The following is a 20879-nucleotide window of genomic DNA, read 5'->3' as shown; positions in this document are numbered from 1 at the left end:
GCTTTCTTCTCGAGGCATTCTGGGAGCTGTAGTCCTGCGAACTGCAAGCCGGCGTACGCCGGGGTGAGCTCTCTAAATCTCGCGATATCTCTGGCGCGGCGCCGCTTGGTTGTGGAGTTGCTGCGATACCAGCGGTGTGGTGTGTGGAGAGTTCATGGCGACCCGGGACTCCGGTGAGAGGAGGGGGTCCAGGCCCGCCTGGGGCTCCGCGGGGTTCTGTAGCTCCAGAAGCCCTCAGCGCGCCTGGGGGAGGGTCTTTGTCGACCCGGGGGACCTGCGGCACTTCTGCCCTTTTAGGTCACGGCCAGTAGTAACACCATCTCACAGGCCCGTCTGATCCACTGCCTGACAGCCTCAGCCATTCAAGAGCAGTTTCTATGTACTATGGCCGTGGCGTTGCTCCTCAGGGGCTGGTGAAAGCTGCTACGATTTGTCAGGGGGTGTGTGTTCTGGGTTTGTGTTGGTGGCTGGTGATGCCTGAAGGACTGTCCCCAGATAACCCAGATGGGTATTGACAACAGCTGTTCACTTCCAGTTTATTTCATGAGAGACTTGCATTCTGTGGGCAGATGCCGAAACAATAAGTGCAACAAGAATTAGGAGGAGTCATCTGTTTTAACAGTACCACCTGAGGACTGAGTAAGCACTTGGGACTGAAAAGGCACTGCTGTCTCTCCTTACTCATTGATCTTCTGTGGTCCCTTCTGAGCACTGTCTGTCTCGTACCATGCTTTTCCAGTAATGAAGTGCTTTGCAGATTTTTAAAGAAAATTAAGCTCCTTTTGACAGGGGGAAGAATTAAGCTTTATAGAGTTGATGCATGATATTTTTAAAAAACCTTGTGCAAAATAAAGGAGTATTTCTATCCATTGTTCCAGAAAGAAGTTCAAAAAGAAATAAATATGGCCAGCAGTCACAGACCTCCAATAGCTCGTCCTTCTTCAAGAGCAGGAATAGGGTTGACCACAAGGCCTTCCACTTCATCAAGGACTGCATCAGCAACCAGAATAGGAACAGGGGTATGTTAAAAAAAAAAAAACCAAACAAAACTTGATATATTTAGATTTTTATCATTTTGATAGGGTTTTTTGTTTGTTTGTTTGCTTTGTTGTGTTTTGTTTTTGTTTTATTTTTAGTACTGTGACTGGAGTGATAGTTTCTCAGGAAGAATTTTTAAGATTTAAGTTTTGTAGAGAGTTTTTGGTTTTGTTTCTTTTCTCAATTTTGCCTGAAAGGAGTCAAGAGAACTCTTGCATCAAAAGTTCAGCTGGGAGACCTTAATAGCATTAATGTTGCAGACAGAGGGAACAATGAAAAGTTGTTCAAAAGTAATTTCTTACCCTTTTGCAGCAGACATTTGACTAATGCTTTGTCTGAGATGTAAATATTAGAAGATTCTTACAGGAATAGTATAGAGACTAACTGAAGTTTTCAGTTGCTTTGACAGTTGCATAAGGATAATAAAGTCATAATTCAGTGTTGGGAGGTTTGTAGTTTGGTTATTTGGTCCTTTTTTTATAGATGCCTCCTAGTACATCAAGACCTGTTTCTCGTGGTGGCCTTTCAGCTACTGGAGGAGTCTTATCATCTCAGATTAAAGTTGCAGACCGTCCAGTGACTCAACATGGTTTAAGTGGAATGAAAACTGCAATGAAAGGTATTTTTTTACTGAAAGTAGCTATCAAGGTGTCTGCAGACATTTTAAAGGAATATGTAGGTTTCTAAAGGCAACTTTTTCATTCCTGTACAAAGTGCCAAGTAAATAGCTGTGAATGATAGGAGTACGAGAAAGGAAAGGAAGATTAAAACATCCCTGTTATTTTCTTTGCTCTTGGCAATCATAGATGACAAAGGCTTTTCTGTGCCTGAGCTGTCTTTAAAAATCATTCAGAAGCATAGAAGAAGACAGATTATGTCTTCTTTCATCACTGCAGAATAATTAAAATACTGTGTTATGTAGTAACTATTAGTACAGCTAAAAAAGTAATGTTTATCTTTGCAACAATGTGAAATTAATTTCTGCTTTGATTTGTTATAATGAGGTACTATCTTTTTAAGAACTCTGAGAAGATGGCAGTTCTCTGCCTCTAAATTCTGCAAAAAAAATTTCATAATTTACACTTCATCAACATTAATTGTTTTCTAACAAAATGTCATCTTACTGTCCTTTGTCAGGTCCTCAGAGACAGATAATGGATAAAACATATTACCTGGGTCTGCTGAGGTATGTCTTAAAAGCACATTAAAACTGCAGGAGGTTTAATGCTCTGTTCACTTTCTGACATGAAATTTATTGTGCTTAACAGGAGCATGGGATAAGTGGTGTTCATTTACAATAAAATCTGTTCTCTTATAAGAGGTATGGTCATTGTGTAGGAGGGAGGAAATTTTATGCTTATGTTCAAGTCCAAGTGGATGCCTTTGACATTTTGTGATCAGACTTGCTAAATCGTATGCACTCCCACAGCGTTAGTAAAAAAGGATCAGTGATTTTGAGCTTCCACCTGTAATGCTTGATAGGTCTGATAGCTGCATTTGGAAGAAGTCACATCACAAACTAAGCATTTTGTAGTGTACATTTCAGGTGGTTTACGTGGATAATACATTGAGCTAATGCTAACAAAGTCAAGGCCTCGCAGAAACTGTACTGTATACAAGGCTATTTTGTCAGTTGATCATATTGCAGTATTGAATGATCAGTCCTAAAATACATAATTTTACATATGGATGATATCCATACTCTGTGAAATACTATGATATATACCATGATACTGTGGTCTTTTTACCTGTCCATTTGAGAATAATTTACATTTCACCAGCAGGGACACAGCTAATTAAAGTCTTTTATTTCATATCCAGGTTTTCTAACAGCTACTTACTAATTTATCTGCTAGAAACAGTCGTATTTTTTGCTCACTTCCACAGCTCTTCTTTGAAATATTGATTTGAAACATCATGCAGTGTGAGAAAGACATACTGATTGCACAGCTAGAGTAAAACACAGTTTCTATTCTGTGTTTTAGTTGTACATTCCAATATTTTGCTTTTTTTTTTTGCAGAAGCAAAACAAGTGAACTAACAACAGAAATTAACAAGCTGCAGGAAGAAGTAGAAATGTACAAGCAAGAGAAAACTGTCTACTTGTCATATGAAAAAAGGTGAGATGTTGCAGCTAATGCAGTGCTAACTTTCTCAGTAACAAAACTATTCTCAGGTATTGTGCTGCCTTCAAGAAACCACTAAGTAATATCTTTTTTTTTTTCTTTTCATTATTTTATTTTTATACGTACAAGTCTGAAGTTTGATTTTGTTTTATATTTAGGGCAGAGGCTCTAGCTGGAGAAATCAAAGAATTTCAAGGTCAGCTAGCAGACTACAACATGGTATGCTGCTATCAACTTATGATACTGAATGCTCTCCCTATCTTGTTTGCTTTGTATTGCTTCAGCATCTTTTTTATTAACTTTTCTCTGTAAAAATACATTGCTTAGTACCACCTCAGTATTAATAAGAAAATACACTCATTAATTCTGCCTCAATAATTTCAGTTATTGGAAAGTGAAACTGTGGAAACTAAAGAAATCATAAAAGAAAAAAAAGTGTACTATACATTAGGAGAAGCAGTTGCATATGGATTTAAGAAATTACTGCAGCATAGCGTTTGTGGGTTATGTACAGCTACATATAATGACAATAATTTCTGAAAATTTGGAGTACTGTGTACAGTTCTGGTGTCCTCAACTAAGACGGACATGGAGCTGTTAGAACAAGTCCAGAAGATGGCCACAAGGATGATAAGAGGGCTGGAGCACCTCCCATATGAAGACAGGCTGAGAAAGTTGGGGCTGTTTAGCTGCCTGGAGACCTCATAGCAGCCTTCCAGTATCTGAAGGGAGCCTACAGGGGTGCCAGAGAGGGACTCTTCATTAGGGCCTGTAGCAATAGGGCAAGGGGGAATGGGTTTAAACTTAGAGGGGAAGTTCAGTATAGATATAAGGAAGAAGTTCTTTACTGTGAGGGTGGTGAGGCACTGGAATGGCTTGTCCAAGGAAGTGATAGATGTTCCATCTCTGTCAGTGTTCAAGGCCAGGTTGGACGAGGCCTTGGGCAGCATGGTGTACTCTGAGGCATCCCTGCTCATGGGTAGGGGCTTGGACCTAGATAATCTTAAGGTCCTTTCCAACCCTAACCATTCTATGAATCTGAGATTTTAAAACTGCATGTAATCTATTCAGATTCCCACATCATTTTTTTTCCATTTGCAATAACACAAAATTGTTGTGTTTTCGTAAGTGCTTTGTGAGTGACTACTTACTTGTCTGATTTTTTTGTGTGTAATTTAAAACAAAAGGAGAGCATTAATAGGTTGGAATTCTGTCTCATTTCAGGTTGTGGATATACTTAATACTAGTACAGATATGGCAGAAGTGATTCACGATTACAATATGGTAAGAAATAGGATATAAGCTATGTTTGAAGGGTGAAATGGTGTGTTACATTCTTGGAACTTTGAATGTACAATGTATCTAAAAGGCATAGCACTAATTTAAAACTTACCCATTTTTCCAAGTTAAATAAACCATGGGCAACATGTTTGCAGTGAGTCGGTTGTCTGAAGTGTTGCATTAACAGGCCCATGATATTTTTCTATGGTTTAGATTTGAGAAGGATGTTGTCCCAACCCAAATTTTGAGTGTTAAGATATATTCTTTATTTGACTTGGGAACATGGAACACTACTAGTCTTATGAAAGGCAAATTCATTAGACTGCACTGCCTTGTAAAGCTGCCTGGTCTTCTGGAAAGATAGTTATATTGTTTCTTCAGCCTTTTAAATTACTCCCATGTTATAAATATTCAATATTTATTAAATAATAAATATAACCACAAAATCAATGAGCTCTCATTTGCCTTTCTTTATTTTCTAATACAGATAGAGTGTTCCTCTAAGTCTTAAGACACAAGTGGCATTAAGCATGTTCCATTTCTTAGGATAACTTTGTCCATAAGCAAAAGAAACTAGTTTGATTTTAGAATACGTTATTTTGGTCAAAACAACATTCCCCCCCTGCATTTGATTGCACAATAAAGTCACAATGTCTGTGTCATAAAGAAAAGAATGCTTTGCAAGTGTTACATTTTCATCATGCCTGTAGACTTAAACAGTATTTTACTAAATGTTGCAGGAATAGATCCCACAGTAAGTGACTTGATTTGTAACAAACTTGATTAGATTTTTTAAACATAGAGATGCCTTTTTACTTCCTTTGGTTTCCAGTAGAAGACTGTACTTTCAGATGGCCTTTGCTCAGTATCAACTGTGAAAACCCTCTGGAGCAGGTGGCCTCTGCTGCTCCTTCCTCTAATGCATTCTGAGCTGCTTCTTCTCTTCCAAAGTAAACTTTTCAAATTTATATATAGAACATGTATCTTTATTACTGTATATTATATCAGATTTTTTTTTTTTTTTTAAGTTAAAGGTTCAGAATGACCAAGACACTCAGAGTGTGGATAAAATTTTCACAGAAAGACAAACGTGAGTACATGAAGTGTATGTTTCTCCAAAGCTGTTAAAATCATAACCAAACTTGGCAAAATTGAGGTGGTATCTGATTCAGAAGTTCCTTAACGATTCCATGTATGCCACATGTGATAACTGAGCAATTTCAGGATGGTATAGTAGTGCCATACCGCAGCTGGGTTCCTAGCTTTAAACTCTTCTGATTAACTGCTTGGAGGAGATACTTACTATGTCATCCAGGAGGACTTAAGCGGCAGTGGAGATTCCTGTCTTTTGGGAACCTGAGTTTTGTGAGTTGTGTTGTGGAATCCAGAGTGGAAAAAGTAAGCAGAAATGGGAACTATCACTGAGTTTCCTGTGTTAGGTGGGGACTTGTGGAGAGGAAGATGACAGCAATATGCTTGCAGTAACAATTCGTACACCATGAGAATGGCTTGTGTAGTTATAGGCTGAGAGGGTGAGTTTCTGAGATGTTTAATTTAGGAACCAGAGATGTGCGGGAGAAAGAGATATCTTGCTTGTTGCAAGCAAGAGCAATCTCAATTATAAGATTCTATGTATAGATAAGCACTTTTAAAAAACAATTTGCCTTGTAATAGTAGGTCACTTTTCAATAGAATTGCAGTTTTCAGCAGCTCACAAATGTGTCTATTTTATCCCTGAATGCATTTTTAAGTGTTAAGGAAATAAGTATAAAAAGAAGAAATTAGGTTCAGTAGCAAACTAAGGAGTAAAGACATCGGGTATACAGTAATGATAACTTGTTGTTGTAGTGTATGTAGGCTCACTTAAGGGAATGGAGCAGTTGGTCTTTCTTGCTCTGCTAATTTGGGTAAAAAGGAAAAGGAAAAAGAAAACAACCCAACAAATGCTCTGTTCTTTTGATAGCTTTGGTTTAGCTTAATAGCCTGCTGAGCTGGGACACCACTGATTTGGATTCAGCCCCTAGTCTGGCTGTGATCTGCTCCAGCATTTTAGAGAAATTATTTTTCCTTTCTGGACTTACTCACAATTAAAGAATTAGTGATTATGCCAACTTTACAAGCTACTTTGTAAAGAGTTCATATTAAGCAATATACAGTAAGCTCTCTCCCTGCCGTAAGTAACCAATTAGGATTTTATGAAAGGTGGATTCTGAGTACTTTTTGCATGTCTTGAACTACTTATTGTGGCACTGAGGCATGCACATCACCACATTTTTTTTTAACTTCATGATTCATGCAGCAAACCTTGTTATGAATTTGTCAAGATGAGAGGAGATGGACTGCTTAACCTCCTTTTGTATTGTACATAAGTCGCATAATACGGAAGTACAAGCGTACTACAGTTTTGAGAAATCAGTTCTTCATCCTTAAGACATTATTAACTCTCCTCAGTTGCATAAGTATCAGTGTATTTATTCTCAATAAATCCATCTTCCCCAGGCACACATGTATGAATTTTCTCAAGGGAAATTGGATCTTCATTGTTTGTATCCAATAATGTAGGAAAAGAACTCATGTCAGCTGAGAATTCCTGTTCAAACATCTCTGAGTCATTTTCTTCTAGATGACGGTGACTGTAGCTTATCAAATAGCGATACCATGTTGGGCATTTTGCAGCCATAAAAATCAGGAGTGTAATGCTTAGGACAAACCCTAGGACACCTGCTAGGAAGGTCCAGCTTTTGCCAGGAAGTGGTAACTCTTTAAAACAAACAGGAAAAAAGGAAGAATCATCCTCATGAGGAATGCCAGCAAGAACTCTAGTATGAATTTTTTCATAGTTAAATTGGGAACTCGCAAAATAAACAATCATAGAGGAATTACTGAGTGTATCCAAAGCTTTAGTAGAGTTTTATTGTTATGTTCTTGAGGAATTAGCCACATCACCTGACCAAAACATGCATGTACATCTTATATTTCTTAGCAATATATATCCACCATGCATATTTATAAAAAACAATAGCTTCAAAGTTGGAAAAAATTCTGGGGGCATATAAACTAAAAAATGATATTTTTCCAAAATTTAAATTCCAAGATTAGGTTTTGGAAAAAAAAAAAACAAAACAAAACCAGACAAACCCAAACAGTAATTGACTTCAAATTCTATTTCGCAGGCTTAAATTTCTGTTTGGTGATGATGTCTGCAGCCTAAAATATTACATCTTTTGTTTGGCTATTGTACTTCTTTTAAAATAAAAATTTCAATAGACTGTAGTTTCCAGGAGTCTTTATTTAGAATCTGGTTTTGTGTGCTGGCCCCTGTCCTAAAATAGAATCTAGCTGTTATGGTAAAAGAAGTGTATAGCAGTGGCTGTGTACTGTTTGCGTATGTATCTGGAAAATGTATCTTCTGCTTTAGTCAGAAGCAAGAAGTAAAAAACATTACAGTATGGAGAGTGGAAATTTGCATGTGAGAAAGAAGAAAGTGACTTGACCAAAAGAAAAGCTAAAATATTACAGTGATGATAGAATTACCCTCAAAATGGGTAGAAAATTAAGGAGACTGAAATTTTGAAAGAATATGGGATGGGCACATCTGTCTCCTTTACACTGAACACAGTTGAAGGCAGGAGTAAAATTATTGCTCACTATTGCTCACTATTTCACATTTAAGAAGACAGCTGCTTCTAGAAAGCAGTGATTTTGGAAGAAGTAACTGAAATTTTTAAAAGATCCTTCCCCAGTTCTGCTAGGTAGATATGGGCAATTACCTGAATTTCAAGACTTTGAAATGTCATCGTCAGTTTGTAGTGTCATTTGAGAATTCAGATGTGGTTTATCAGTTTTGAACACTTACTCCGTAGAGCTTAGCATTCACTATAGTCTGTATGCAGTCTACCAAAACCTGGAAATATGCCTGTTCCATAATCACAGCTTTTATGGAAGAATTATAGTGTATGAGGTGTACAAATGGTATGAAATTATGGAATAGCAAATCCAACATCTTATAAGCAATAATGTGGAACATCAGTATATTACCTGCATGCGTCCCATTGTTTTCAGTGATGTTTGGAGTCCGAGCTGTTAGGAAGGCGCTACTTTTAAGCTTAATGGCAGAAGCGGAAGTTACAGTGTTTTCTAAAGAAGCTTGTTCAGTTTTGCAGTCAGCTGGTTGAATAGCTACTGTTTTGATGGAGCATTTTTCCTTGGTATTTGGGAACGTACATATAGTGTTGTTTTCATTTTCTGTGGATGCGAGCAGTGGAAAGGCTATGAGATATTATTAATTAATTGGCACTCTGATCTAAAAAAAGTCATAGGTAAGCTAATGTATTATTGCAAAAAGCTAATAAGCTGATAGTGGATATTATCCAGATCAGTAAAAAATAAGATAAGGCTGTTTAATATAAAAAAGTATGAAATGTTGCTCTAACCAAAACTTACCCTTTGTCACATTGGAGGCAGTTAGCCATATCTGTAAATCAAGGAGGTCACAGGAGCAGGTCCAGGGGTTTCCAGCTAAAACTATTTTAATCAATTTAAAGGGTGATTTTATATGAAAATATTTCAGAGGGTTATACTGTAGATTTAAAGCTGTCAGACTTTTTAGACAAGTAAATGTATAAGGATCTAGTTGAGTAATCATGTTATAGGATAGATTCAACACTGACAGTTGATTTAATCCTGCAAATGCTGTCTTATGAACTGTGCTAATACGGTTGCTGCTGATATCCAGAATTACCAGTTTTGTCAGATTGCAGAAGCTATTGTTATACAGTACAATAATCATGTTTTCATTCAGGTAAAGTTCAATGAGTTTAATAAAACTTTGAAGAATCTCTTTGTCGATATCTTTTAAAGTGATTTTATTATTTTTGAGGCTTAATATAGTAACATTTTGGGAAAGGTTACTGGGTATATTAGAGAGGTTCTTTCCAGACGCCTCACAAGTGACCTGTTGAAAAAAAGACAACAATTAAATACTATAGGGAAGTCCATTGAAGATGTCTCAGTGATGACTATTGAGGGCACAAAAAATCTTTCTTGTATTTTTTAATGCCAGCACTTTAAAAGTTCTAATGCTCTTCATGCAATTTTATTTATATTTTTCTTAATACACCCATGGTCTGGTGATAGAGGGGAATGAATGCTCCTAATATAGAGACCTGAAGTTTCAGATCACTTAGTGCTCGAGCTCTGTTTGGCATGCAAGGCTTTTTATATGATGATTATTCAAACTATTTGGCAAATATTCAAATGGTTTCGCATAGTATTTTGGAGTTAGTAGGGCTCTCTGTTTTAGGACTCTATGTGAAGATTGGCTAAGTAGGAAAAGGATTCATTTCCCACACAATCTGGAAAGAAGGTGTCAGGAAGTGGATCCACGGCTGAAAATTAATTCAAATATGCCTTTTCTAATGTATTGTTTTATTTTAAAAACAGCTGTATTTACTTTTAAAAACATGTTTGGAGTAGACCTTCAACAAAACATTTAATTTGATTTTTGTTGGATTTTTTTTTTTTATTATAACAATTTTGGTTTTCTGGCTTTAAGTTTAGCATAGCTGCAGTCTTTTCAGGTTTGAGAGTGTTAACTATACCTTAAAGGACGGCTGTTTGCTGACAAGAGTAGATTTCTTTATATGTACATGCATGCATCACTGTAAGCTATAGTTTAGTGTCAAGATACTTGAACTGGGTTTAAAGGAGATTCTTAGTCTTGCAAACTGACTAGTTGTGTTACTCCTCTTCCTAACTAAGTAGCTTACGTTCAGCTTGCTACTGCTGTGACCAGATTGAGTATAGCTAGATAGCTGGTTTAAAAACAAATGTAGTGGAGTGCCTTTTCTACACTGTATATACCCAGTAAATGGTTTTTTTATTCTTTATCTTTGTCCCAAAGATTAACAGACAGTAGATATAGTACTGACCCAGTGGGCAGTGAGTCAGAGCAGGTAGTGCAATACCAATTTTATTACTTGACTGTTAATCTAAGTTTTCTTCCTTCCCCTCCATTCTCTAGTAAATACAAAATCCATTACATTAATCTCTGGAAGAAAAAACCTTTTAAAATTTCTTACATACATTTTGAGCTGACTTGGTCAAATACTAACTTGGTAAATCTCTCAAACTTGAGCAGTTTTTGGCCTTGTCCAAATAACTGTTGCTTTTTAGGTCTATTCCAAAATAATGTAAAGGTAAAGGAGGCACTCCTGTTGTCAGCAAAGAGATGGCTGGTATACAAATCCATCTCAAATATGTTTCAGTGTTATTCACCCACTGAAAATGACTGCCAGCAGCTAGTTGTCCATTTCACAGAAAGCCATGTAATCTTACTTGCCTCTACGTGCTTCTTCAGTAATTCTATGTTTACAAGGTGGCTTTTAAAAATGCCTTTAGCTTCTAGTGTAACTTTGAAAAATAAGGGTAATTTACATATAAAACTTACAGTTTGAGAAGTAAAGTTGCAGTCAGCAGAGACAGGATTCAAAAACAGTGTTCCAGCACAGATCACAAGCCAAGAGAGTGTCATGTTTAGAGCCTAGTAAAAAGCAACACTTTTATATGCCAGTATGAGAATACCGCTGACTTCTGCAGTGGTTTCTACAGTGGTTCTGTAGTTGAACAAATTAATAGGTGTAGTTATTTCAATGATAATTTAATCAATTTTCTTCTACACAAATACAATGAAATGCGAAATTAAGAGGAAGAACATAGGTTATTAGAATTAATGCATTCAGCTTTCACTTTTTTGAGCTAAACCTAAAATCCAGTGAGCAGAATGTATCAGCAAATAGAAGAGGGATTTACTAGACAGCAGTTTCTTATATGGGTAAAATGAATAGCCATGGCTGTACTTATTAATTCCCTGTTAAAACAGTTGCAGGTACTGGAAGACACTGATAGGAGCATACTGCAGAAAGTATTCAGGCTTGTGTGCTCTCCTGAAATAATTTCTTACATTGCCACTGACAGAGGTAGAATACTGTACTAGATGGATTGTTGGTTTATTCAATTCTTATGTAAGTTATTTTTTGTGATTCTTTTACTTAGAAGATTGATCTTCTAATATTTTTATTATCTATAATATAGCATATTATAAGATGTAAACCAGGTCTTCTGATTATTATAAAGGTACAGTTGTTGCTCTGACCTTTGGAACTAAGTAAACATTGTTCAGTCTTGGTCCTGGGGGTTTTGTATGAATTTGAGCCTTACTGTTTTCAGAGTCAGGAAAGCTTTTCTGACCAGTGGTATTCACTGCAACATTAACGTCTCTTAGAGAAAGTGTCACTCATCCGTCTCCTTTGAATCAGGCATTATTTGCAAGATCTCATACAATCATAGAATAGCTGGTTGGAGGGGACCTCAGGGATCATCTAGTCCAACCATTCTAGGCAAAGCATGACCTGGACTACATGTTCCAGCACCCTGTCCAGCCAAATCTTAAAAACATCCAGCACCAGGGAGACCACCACTTCCCTGGGGAGATTAATCTCCAATTTTCACAATTGTTCTCATTGTGAAAAAATTCCCTCATGTCCAATGGGAATCTTCCCAGGAGTAACTTGTGCCCATTACTCCTTGTCTTTTCCATGTGACTCCTTGTAAAAAGGGAGTCTCCGTCTTCGTTGTAGGCACCCTTTAAATACTGAGACATGGTGATAAGGTCTTCCCTGAGCCTTCCTTTCTCCAGGCTGAGCAAAACTAATTCTATCAGCCATTCCTCATACTACAGGCTTCCCAGTCCTTTGATCGTCTTTGTGGCCCTTCTTTGGACCCTCTCTAGCCTGCCTATATCCTTTTTGCATAGCGAGGACCAAATGCCTGTTGTATTTTTAGCTGTAGGGAGTATCACTGAATTTGACAGAGAAGAGTGGGGAAAATTATGTAAGGAAGCTCAATTGCATGAACGATGCTAAACCTAGGCAGCCAGTCAGATTAAAAAAACTCCACAAATGTTTAAAAAGAGTGCCAGGAGGCCTTTGCCAGTCAGCATGGAGTACATGAGGGCACAGAACAACTTGTTCAAGTGTAATTGATTGCTTGGGGTGTCTATGGACTGACCTCAGTCACCTAGCTGAATCAGCCTGGAAACCTACTAACTTCTTGGAAATAAGAAAATAAAAGCCATTTACGCTGCTCTTATCCATTGTGTGTTTCTACTGCTGTTGGAAATCTACATTAAATACAAAAAGAATTCATAAACCATTTTGTTAGACATTGTCAGTGGCACAAACAAGGGGTACTAGCAGGAGCAGCCATGTTGGTATCACAAAATTACAGAATCAACTATGCTGGGAAAAACCTGTAAGATCGTCAAGTCCAACCATTATGTTCTATATTACGTGTTGTTCTTGTCAGTGATGGTGCTGGTAAACTGAGTAATTCATTTTTTGGGACAGTTTGTATATTACTAGTAGAAACCATTTTGCAGTTTGAGAACTCCCAGTATAGACTGTGTTAACAGTCAGATCTTGTTGTATACTTGAACCTTAAAGATCCTGCTTCCAAGATTTTCAGAAAGAGAGTGGCCTTAACCAGGCAATATAGAAATAGAAATTAATAATATTGTTGTAGTTTGCAGATTTCAAGAAAAGTATTGTCTCTAATACAGTGAGAAAAATATATTAAAATATTGTTTTGTATTAAAATATTATTTTAAAATTAGTCTGTAAGTTGGTAACAATCAAGTTGAAAATGAAAGTAATTTTTAAAGTTTTTCAAAACTTCAAGGAAAAAGTTAAAAATATCTGAATTAAGGAGATGCCATTAATTTAAAAAATCCCTTTCTTGTTTGAAACTTCACTCTGCATAAAAATTTGCTCTACATATGTCTAAAGCATAGTTCCTATTTTTTACTTTAGTTTCTAATGACAAGTTAGGGGTTTTTTTACAAGTTTGATTTCCTGTATTGTATGTGTGGGGAACCTGTGGAAGAGCAGTAAAAGAAAAAGGAAGTATCTGTAATTTTAATTGCAATTTAGCTTTTTCCTTAAACCAAACTCCAGGAATTGCCGTTTAAAATAATTACTTTGGAAAGAAACTGAGCCTGGCAGTACCTTTGTAATACCTTGTAATTAAAAACATTTTCTTAAAAGTTTTCCTCTGAGAACTTTTTAAGATGTTATTGTTTGATAGTAATATAATTCCTATTGGTTTTCTTGCATTTTTAAAGAAAAAGATTCTGGGAGATAGTGAAGTTTATGTAATCAGATAGTCTGTTTTCCAGAGAAGACACAGTCTATTCCCTGGCTTTCTACTGAAGTACAATTTACTCAGCAACTTACCATGTCCAAGGTTCATAGTAATTCCTGAACTTTTAATGTATCTCAAGATGTATTTTTTTCCACTCTAGCAATAAAGTTATACTAATAAATCTTTGCCTACATTTTCAAAAAGATGTGGCAAGTGTCTTACCTTTCTGTTGCTTTTTAGAGCAGCATATGTGCACAAGAGCAGATTTTTCAATGCACTGACAAGAAATAATATGATGCAACAGCACTTTGTTTTTGTTCAACCTTTGTACCTGATGAATAAGCAGGCAGTGAAAAAAAAATAATAAACCTAGAAGATCCTTAGGAAAAGATTGACTAAGTTGAGCAACTTCTTATAATCATCTTGGATTTAATTGGATCTGCAGCCAATAGGAAAGTCTAATAGTAGTATGCTCAGGTGTCAAGTTCCAGATCATATGGAAGGTACTGAGTTGAAATGCCACAGGGAATTTACAAGCAAGTTTTGTTATAATCAGTTAAAGATATGCTGGAGACAGCGAAATACTTGCATTTTTTTTTTATGTGATCAGTCATCAAATGAAGAAAAAGTCAAGATATTTGCATACTGAAGTAAGGATTTCTAGTTGTTAAATTGGTGTTAATTCTTGTAGTTTGGAAAAACATCAGAAGAGCTGGAGGGTGTGATGCATAAACTTCATTGTTTGCACAGAATTACAAGCACTTAAGGACACGTGTCTGTTTCATTTATTTTCTACTAATTTCTAAGAAATTTCTGGAGGCTAATCAATTAAGAAGATAGCTAAAGGAAATTTACAGAAAATCCTGAGACTAAGAAGTGTGTACCTTCACAGTTCGTGAAGGATTATTTCAACTGTGTGCTTGTTTCCAAGTGATTTCTACAACTAAGAATGGCAAAATCAGCTGGATACGTGCCTTTGGGATTTAGAATCATAGAATAGTTAGGGTTGGAAAGGGCCTTAAGATCATCTAGGTCCAACCCCCCTGCCATGGGCAGGTACACCTCACACTGAACCATGTCACCCAAGGCTCTGTCTGACTGGGCCTTGAACAATACCAGGGATGGAGCAGCTTCCTTGGGCAACCTGTTCCATTGTCTCACCACCCTCACAGTAAAGAACTTCTTCCTTATATCTAACTTGAACTTCCCTTCTTTAAGTTTGAACCCATTACCCATTGTCCTATCGCTACAATCCCTGATGAAGAGTCCTTCTCCAGCATCCCTATAGGCCCCTTTCAGGTACTGGAAGGCTGCTATGAGGTCTCCACGCAGCCTTCTCTTCTTCAGGCTGAACAGCTCCAACTTTGTCAGCCTGTCTTCATACGGGAGGTGCTCCAGCCCCTGATCATCCTCATGGCCGTCCTCTGGACTTGCTCCAACAGTTCCATGTCCTTCTTACGTTGAGGACACCAGAACTGCACACAGTACTCCAAGTGGGTTTCATGAGAGCAGAGTAGAGGGGCAGAATCGCCTCCTTCGACCTGCTGCTCACACTGCTTTTGATGCAGTCCACTTTTTTTTCTTTTCCTTCTATTTTTCATTAACTCTTCCCAAGTTGCAAGATGCAAAAAGTTTTAAACTGGCTAACCAACAGTTATCAGATCAATGACTGCAGCCAAGAATGCCCTTAGGCTTGAAATATGATGCATAATTTCAGGGTAAGTGAGCACTGAAAAATTCATAGAAGCAGAGTAGAGCTGATGTTGGAATGGGCTTCTGAAATCATCTAGTCCAGCGCTACTGCTCCTAGAGTAAGCTGTCAGTGAAGCTGGAGGAATACCAGAGTTTGAAATAGGTTCTTAAAACACACATCAACTAGTAAAAGTTACAACTCCAATCTATTTTTACAGCACAGAAAAGTTAATTCAGACTGTAGAAGAAGATATTGAACGTGAAAAGGTTGTAGCAGAAGACATAATAAAAGACATGTCAAAGGAAAATCAAGCTAAATATATGGAGATGAAGGCTGCAAATGAAAAACTCTCTCAGGTTGGTTGGTCTCGTGCTTACATAAAATGTTTCTCAGCCTGGCTCTATTGGTTCCGGGTACAAATTATTAAAGAGCTTAAGAACAGAGTAATGCAATAAAAAAGTTTGCTGGTATCTTAATTAATTGTAGAATTGCCTTAAAAATAAATAGAGCAATTGACTAAAACAAAATACTTTGTCTTTTTGTATATCTTTTATAGAAAACAAATGATGCTCATTATTTTCCTTTTAAATTTGGGGACTGATTTTAAAAGTTACTGTAGTGCTTAAATGTTTCATCATGTGTAAAAAGCAAGCAAAAGGGAAGAACAACCTCACCAATTGTTGTAGTTCACTTCTGTAGAAAGTTTTCTTCTGTGCGAAAGTGAATCTTTTTTTTGTTATTCTTGTACATCTCAGTATATCAGAAAAATGAACTGGGCTTTGTAAAATTTTTCTGACTTCACGAATTGTATTAGCAAAAGCAGTAAGATTTCTAGGTTCTTTGGGATCATCTAGCTTCAGGCACACAGTCTTAGGAAGTTCCTCTGTATAGTGTATACAGTGATAGGAATTTTTTGAAGCCTGTGCTTCCCAGGTATCTTAGGATGAGCTAAATCATCAATTAGGGCCTGTCTCTTTCTGGACTGTAAAGAAACTGAGGTGGCTAGTTCAGATTTTAAAATCTAGTTTTAAACTTCTAATGCAGAAATGACAAATTCCACCCTCAGTACTAAATTTTACACAAAATAGTGGTAAAAGGGTACACACGTTTTTCATCATAGTCTAACTGCAAATAATACTAACAGTTTATTGAAAAAGCTGGATGCTGAAAGTAGGTGGATATTGTATCTGAGTCACTTGGAGAAGCTGGACACAGTCTTTTAAAATTTTTAGAGCAGCAATAAGATGTTTTACAGTATTTTATTAATAATAAGTTTCAGAACAAAAACGTTACCAAGTAGCAATTTTTATGTGAATTTTGCAATTTTTTTTTTCTTTTTAGGAATTGGTTGTTCAGCAACAGGAATTGGATGCACTAAATATAAAGGAGGAGGCTCTAAGAGCTGTATGTATGATAACAAGTGGTCTCTGTACCAGTCTTTGCTAAACTCTAGTGTAAAAAATAATGCAGAAATTATGGGTGGAAATTTCCATGTTTTGGGTAAAAATTGTTTCTGTGGAAGCCAAGCATTAAATTTTTATGGCAATAGTGAGGTGTGTGACTTTTGATTAATTTGGAGTTGCTCTGTAAAGATAAACATGACATTATCATTCACATCCTTCTTAAGGATTTGTGAGACCTGGTTTTTCAATGTATTTTCAGCTTTCAGGTTGTGTGAGAATGATTTTCTTCTTCCACGTTCCATTTTAAAAGCAGCTAGTACTTGAAACACAAAGTGGTACTCGCCAAGATATTTTTTATCCCACATGCATACATAAACACTTCTAATACACTGCCATATTGCTAGGTGGAGTATAATTTTCTTGTACTGGGTCTTCCATGGATAAAAGGGTCTGTCAGCTGAAACATACAGTCATGTATATATATTCAGAAAGTATAAATTTCAGAAACTACTAGACATTTTTCCAGTCCTTTTGAAAACTGTATATGGTTTGTAATCCCATAGAAATGATGAGGTAGTTAACCTACTCAGAAAATTGGCTTGAGGATAGGCTTACATAAAGAAGAAGTAGCTGACTGAGTAATTCCATTCCAAAAATACCATATTGAGAATATGGATAATAAAGTTTATTGTTTAGACTGTCTCTGTACTGTTTATAATAAATAAGCTTCAGTTTCAATATATAGGTAAGTGCTGCTTAACTAAAGCATAATTTCTGCAATGCTGTCTTGACATCTGAAAATAGCTAGTAGGTGTTTGCTTTTCCCAACAGGAAATAGAACACTCCCAGGTGAAAAAGGAGGCTGTGCAGATGTATGAAAAGCTCCATGAGCTCGAGGAACGTCGAGACCAAATGATTGCTGAGGATAAGAATATGGAATCTCCACAGGAGGAAAGAGAAAGGTTACTAAAACAGGCAAGAATATAAAATGATATCGTGTAAAATATTCTCTGACTCAGTATTTTAAGGGATGATAATATTTTAAAATACTTTGGTTTGAATCTTGCCTTTATTTGTTCTTTAAGCAGCAGAAACCATCTGAAATTAAAAACAATGAATTGGCTGGATGGGATGTTTCAGGTTCAGACAGAACAAAATTGGCACAGTCATCAGTCATGTTGTTATGGGAAAATTGATCCTACTGAACACTTCCATAACATAATTCCAGACAGTATCCTTGTGGGGTACTAAGCAGATACACTAATCCAGGAGCAATTTAATTAGTTTCCAAGCATCTATGCTGTGTTGTGTAACTTCCCATATATACTGTACAGATTATTGGACTGAATAACACTGGTGTGCCTGATTTTTCATTATGTACTTAGAAAGCAGGAGAAAGTTTGGAAGAAGTAACGCTTAAATCATATCACTTCTATTCAGTGAGGAGTCATTGTTGGACAGTGTGGCAGCATGTTTGTGATTTCATATATTGAGTCTCTATTCCCTGTGTACTGAATTAAGAAATCTCTTTTTTTGTTTTCCTTTTTTCATTTGTAGATTTTGTTTCATATGTTAAAATTGTTACAATTTTTTATAGGTTAAGGATGACAGTCAAGAAATAGCGAGTATGGACAGACAGTGAGTAATCCCATTATACTGTTGCTACAAATTACATTTAGAGTCTAAAGACACATAGCTGAATTCCATTGTATGTTTCTATGGACTTTTAGAACATCACCACATTTTCCAGCCTCTGCTAATGTTAACCTTCCACAGAGAATAGAAAATACTCTTCTATTTCAGCTAAACAACTTCTGTGGTGGTAGGACACCTATTTCTGTATAGTAAGATACCTCCTACCCTTATGAACATGCCTTAAGAATATAAGTTGTAAAATCGTAGAATCATAGAATCATAGAATAGTTAGGGTTAGAAAGGACCTTAAGATAATCTAGGTCCAAGCCCCCTGCTATGGGCTGGGACACCTCACACTAAACCATGCCACCCAAGGCCTCGTCCAACCTGGCCTTGAACACTCCCAGGAATGGAGCATTCACAATCTCCCTCGGCAACCCATTCCAGTTCCTCACCACCCCCACAGTAAAGAAATTCTTCCTTATCTCCAATCTAAACCTCCCCTGTTTAAGTTTGAACCTGTTACCCCTTGTCCTGCCACTACAGTCCCTGATGAAGAGTCCCTCCCCAGCATTCCTATAGGCCGCCTTCAGATACTGGAAGGCTGCTAATGAGGTCTCCACGCAGCTGTCTCTTCTCCAGGCTGAACAGCCCCAACTTTCTCAGCTTGTCTTCATATGGGAGGTGCTCCAGTCCCCTGATCATCCTCATGGCCATCCTCTGGACTTGTTCCAACTGTGTTCCTTGTCCTTTTTATGTTGAGGACACCAGAACTGCACACAATACTCCAAGTGAGGTCTCACAAGAGCAGAGTAAAGGGGCAGGATCACCTCCTTCTACCTGCTGGTCACGCTGCTTTTGATGCAGCCCAGGATATGGTTGCTTTTCTGGGCTGTGAGCGCACGCTGCCAGCTCATGTTCATTTTCTCATCGACTGGCACTCCAAGTCCTTCTCCGCAGGGCTGCTCTGAATCTCTTCTCTGCCCAACCTGTAGCTGTACCTGGGATTGCTCCGACCCAGGTGTAGGACCTTGCATTTGGCATGGTTAAACTTCATAAGGTTGGCATCAGCCCACCTCACAAGCATGTCAGGGTCCCTCTGGATGGCATTCCTTCCCTCCAGTGGATCAACCAAACCACACAGCTTGGTGTCATCAGCAAACTTGCTGAGGGCACACTCAATCCCACTGTCCATGTCAGCGACAAAGATGTTGAACAACACCAATCCCAACACCGATCCCTGAGGGACACCACTTGTTACTGGTCTCCAGCTGGACACTGAGCCATTGACCACAACTCTGCATGCAGCCATCCAGTCAGTTCTTTATCCACTGAGTGGTCCACCTATCAAACTGATGTCTTTCCAATTTAGAGACAAGGATGTTGTGTGGGCCCAAGGTCTTCATTGTCACAGTCCCTGCATCTACCTTCCAAGACTTGAGTGGTATGGTCAGAGCATTTGCTAGTGAAGGTCAAGGCAAAAAAGTCATTCAGAACCTCAGCCTTCTCCAAATCCAGGGTAGCCAGTTCTCCTGATAGCTTCCAGAGAGGGCCCACGTTGTCCTTAGTCTGTCTTTTATTTGCAATGTACCTATAGAATCCCTTCCTGTTATCTTTCACATCCCTAGCCAAGTTTAATTCTAACTGGGCCTTAGCTTTCCTAACCTGGTCCCTAGCTTCCCGAACAACATCCCTGTATTCTTCCCAGGCCACCTGTCCTTGCCTCCACCTTTTAGAAGCCTCTTTTTTTCCTTCAAATTTTCTTCAGCGTCTCCTTATCCATCCAAGGAGGTCTCCTGGCCCTCCTGCTGCACTTCCTTCTAGTTGGGATGCAACACTCCTGAACTTGTAGTAGGTGATCCTTGAATATCAACCAAGAGTCTTGGCCCCCCCTGCCCTCTAGGGCTATATCCCATGGAACCTTACTAAGCAGCTTCCTGAAGAGGCCAAAGTCTGCTCTTTTGATGTCCAGGGCAGTGAGCTTGCTGCACGCTTTTCTCACTGTCCTGAGGATCTCAAATTCAGCCATCTCACGATCACTGCATCCAAGGCTGCCCTGGAGCGTCACACTTCCAACCAGCCCTTCCCTGTTGGTGTGCACAAGGTCAAGCATGGCACCTCTCCTTGTCGGCTCTTCTATTACTTGCAGAAGGAAGTTGTCTTCCACACAGTCGGGGAACCTCCTGGATTGCTTGTGCCAGGCTGTACCATCCCTCCAACAGATACCAGGGTGGTTGAAGTCCCTCATGAGAGCAAGGGCCTGTGAGCGTGAGGCTTTTCCTATCTGTCTATAGAGTGCTTCATCCACAGATTCCTCTTGATCAGGTGGTCTGTAACAGATCCCCACAATAATGTCTCTCATCTCTGTGCTCCCTTTAATCCTGACCCGCAAACTCTCTATTAACTGCTCATCTGTCCCCAGACAGAGTTACATAGTCTTCAGTCTATCCCTAACATAAATAGCAACTCCCTCTCCCCGCCTGCTAGGCTTGTCTTTTCTAAGGA

The 20879-nt window shown here is 38.0% G+C and overlaps 2 protein-coding genes across 3 annotated transcripts in view; one reads left to right on the top strand and one right to left on the bottom strand.

The window, feature by feature from the left end:
- Positions 1–111: 111 nt before the first annotated feature.
- Positions 112–20879, top strand: part of IFT74 (intraflagellar transport 74) — a 41135-nt gene continuing 20367 nt past the window's right edge. The window contains exons 1-11 of the mRNA XM_061468787.1: positions 112–1019; positions 1522–1657; positions 2176–2224; positions 3060–3158; positions 3323–3383; positions 4389–4448; positions 5474–5535; positions 15554–15692; positions 16678–16740; positions 17571–17714; positions 18337–18377. Coding sequence (XP_061324771.1) covers positions 903–1019; positions 1522–1657; positions 2176–2224; positions 3060–3158; positions 3323–3383; positions 4389–4448; positions 5474–5535; positions 15554–15692; positions 16678–16740; positions 17571–17714; positions 18337–18377 — 971 coding nt within the window. The 5' untranslated portion in view covers positions 112–902. The remainder of the gene's footprint in view (positions 1020–1521; positions 1658–2175; positions 2225–3059; positions 3159–3322; positions 3384–4388; positions 4449–5473; positions 5536–15553; positions 15693–16677; positions 16741–17570; positions 17715–18336; positions 18378–20879) is intronic.
- On the bottom strand, positions 6812–13995 carry LRRC19 (leucine rich repeat containing 19). Of its 2 annotated transcripts, none has more exons than XM_061468785.1 (5): positions 13866–13995; positions 10894–11059; positions 8889–9399; positions 8484–8690; positions 6812–7205 (listed from the first exon to the last, which is right to left on the bottom strand). In XM_061468785.1, exons 2-5 carry the CDS (start codon positions 10975–10977, stop codon positions 6883–6885), a joined length of 1125 nt encoding a protein of 374 aa, XP_061324769.1. In that variant the 5' UTR covers positions 10978–11059; positions 13866–13995; the 3' UTR covers positions 6812–6882. The 2 variants fall into 2 exon arrangements, with proteins under 2 accessions (XP_061324769.1, XP_061324770.1); XM_061468786.1 differs by having other exon boundaries at positions 10894–10986; positions 13866–13957.

Source organism: Pezoporus flaviventris, unplaced genomic scaffold, assembly GCF_033815535.1.
Source record: "Pezoporus flaviventris isolate CSIRO_AGI_PZ_B2104156 unplaced genomic scaffold, CSIRO_AGI_Pfla_v1 ptg000050l, whole genome shotgun sequence".
NCBI classification, from domain to species: domain Eukaryota; kingdom Metazoa; phylum Chordata; class Aves; order Psittaciformes; family Psittacidae; genus Pezoporus; species Pezoporus flaviventris.
This window is presented reverse-complemented; position numbering and strand designations above follow the sequence as displayed.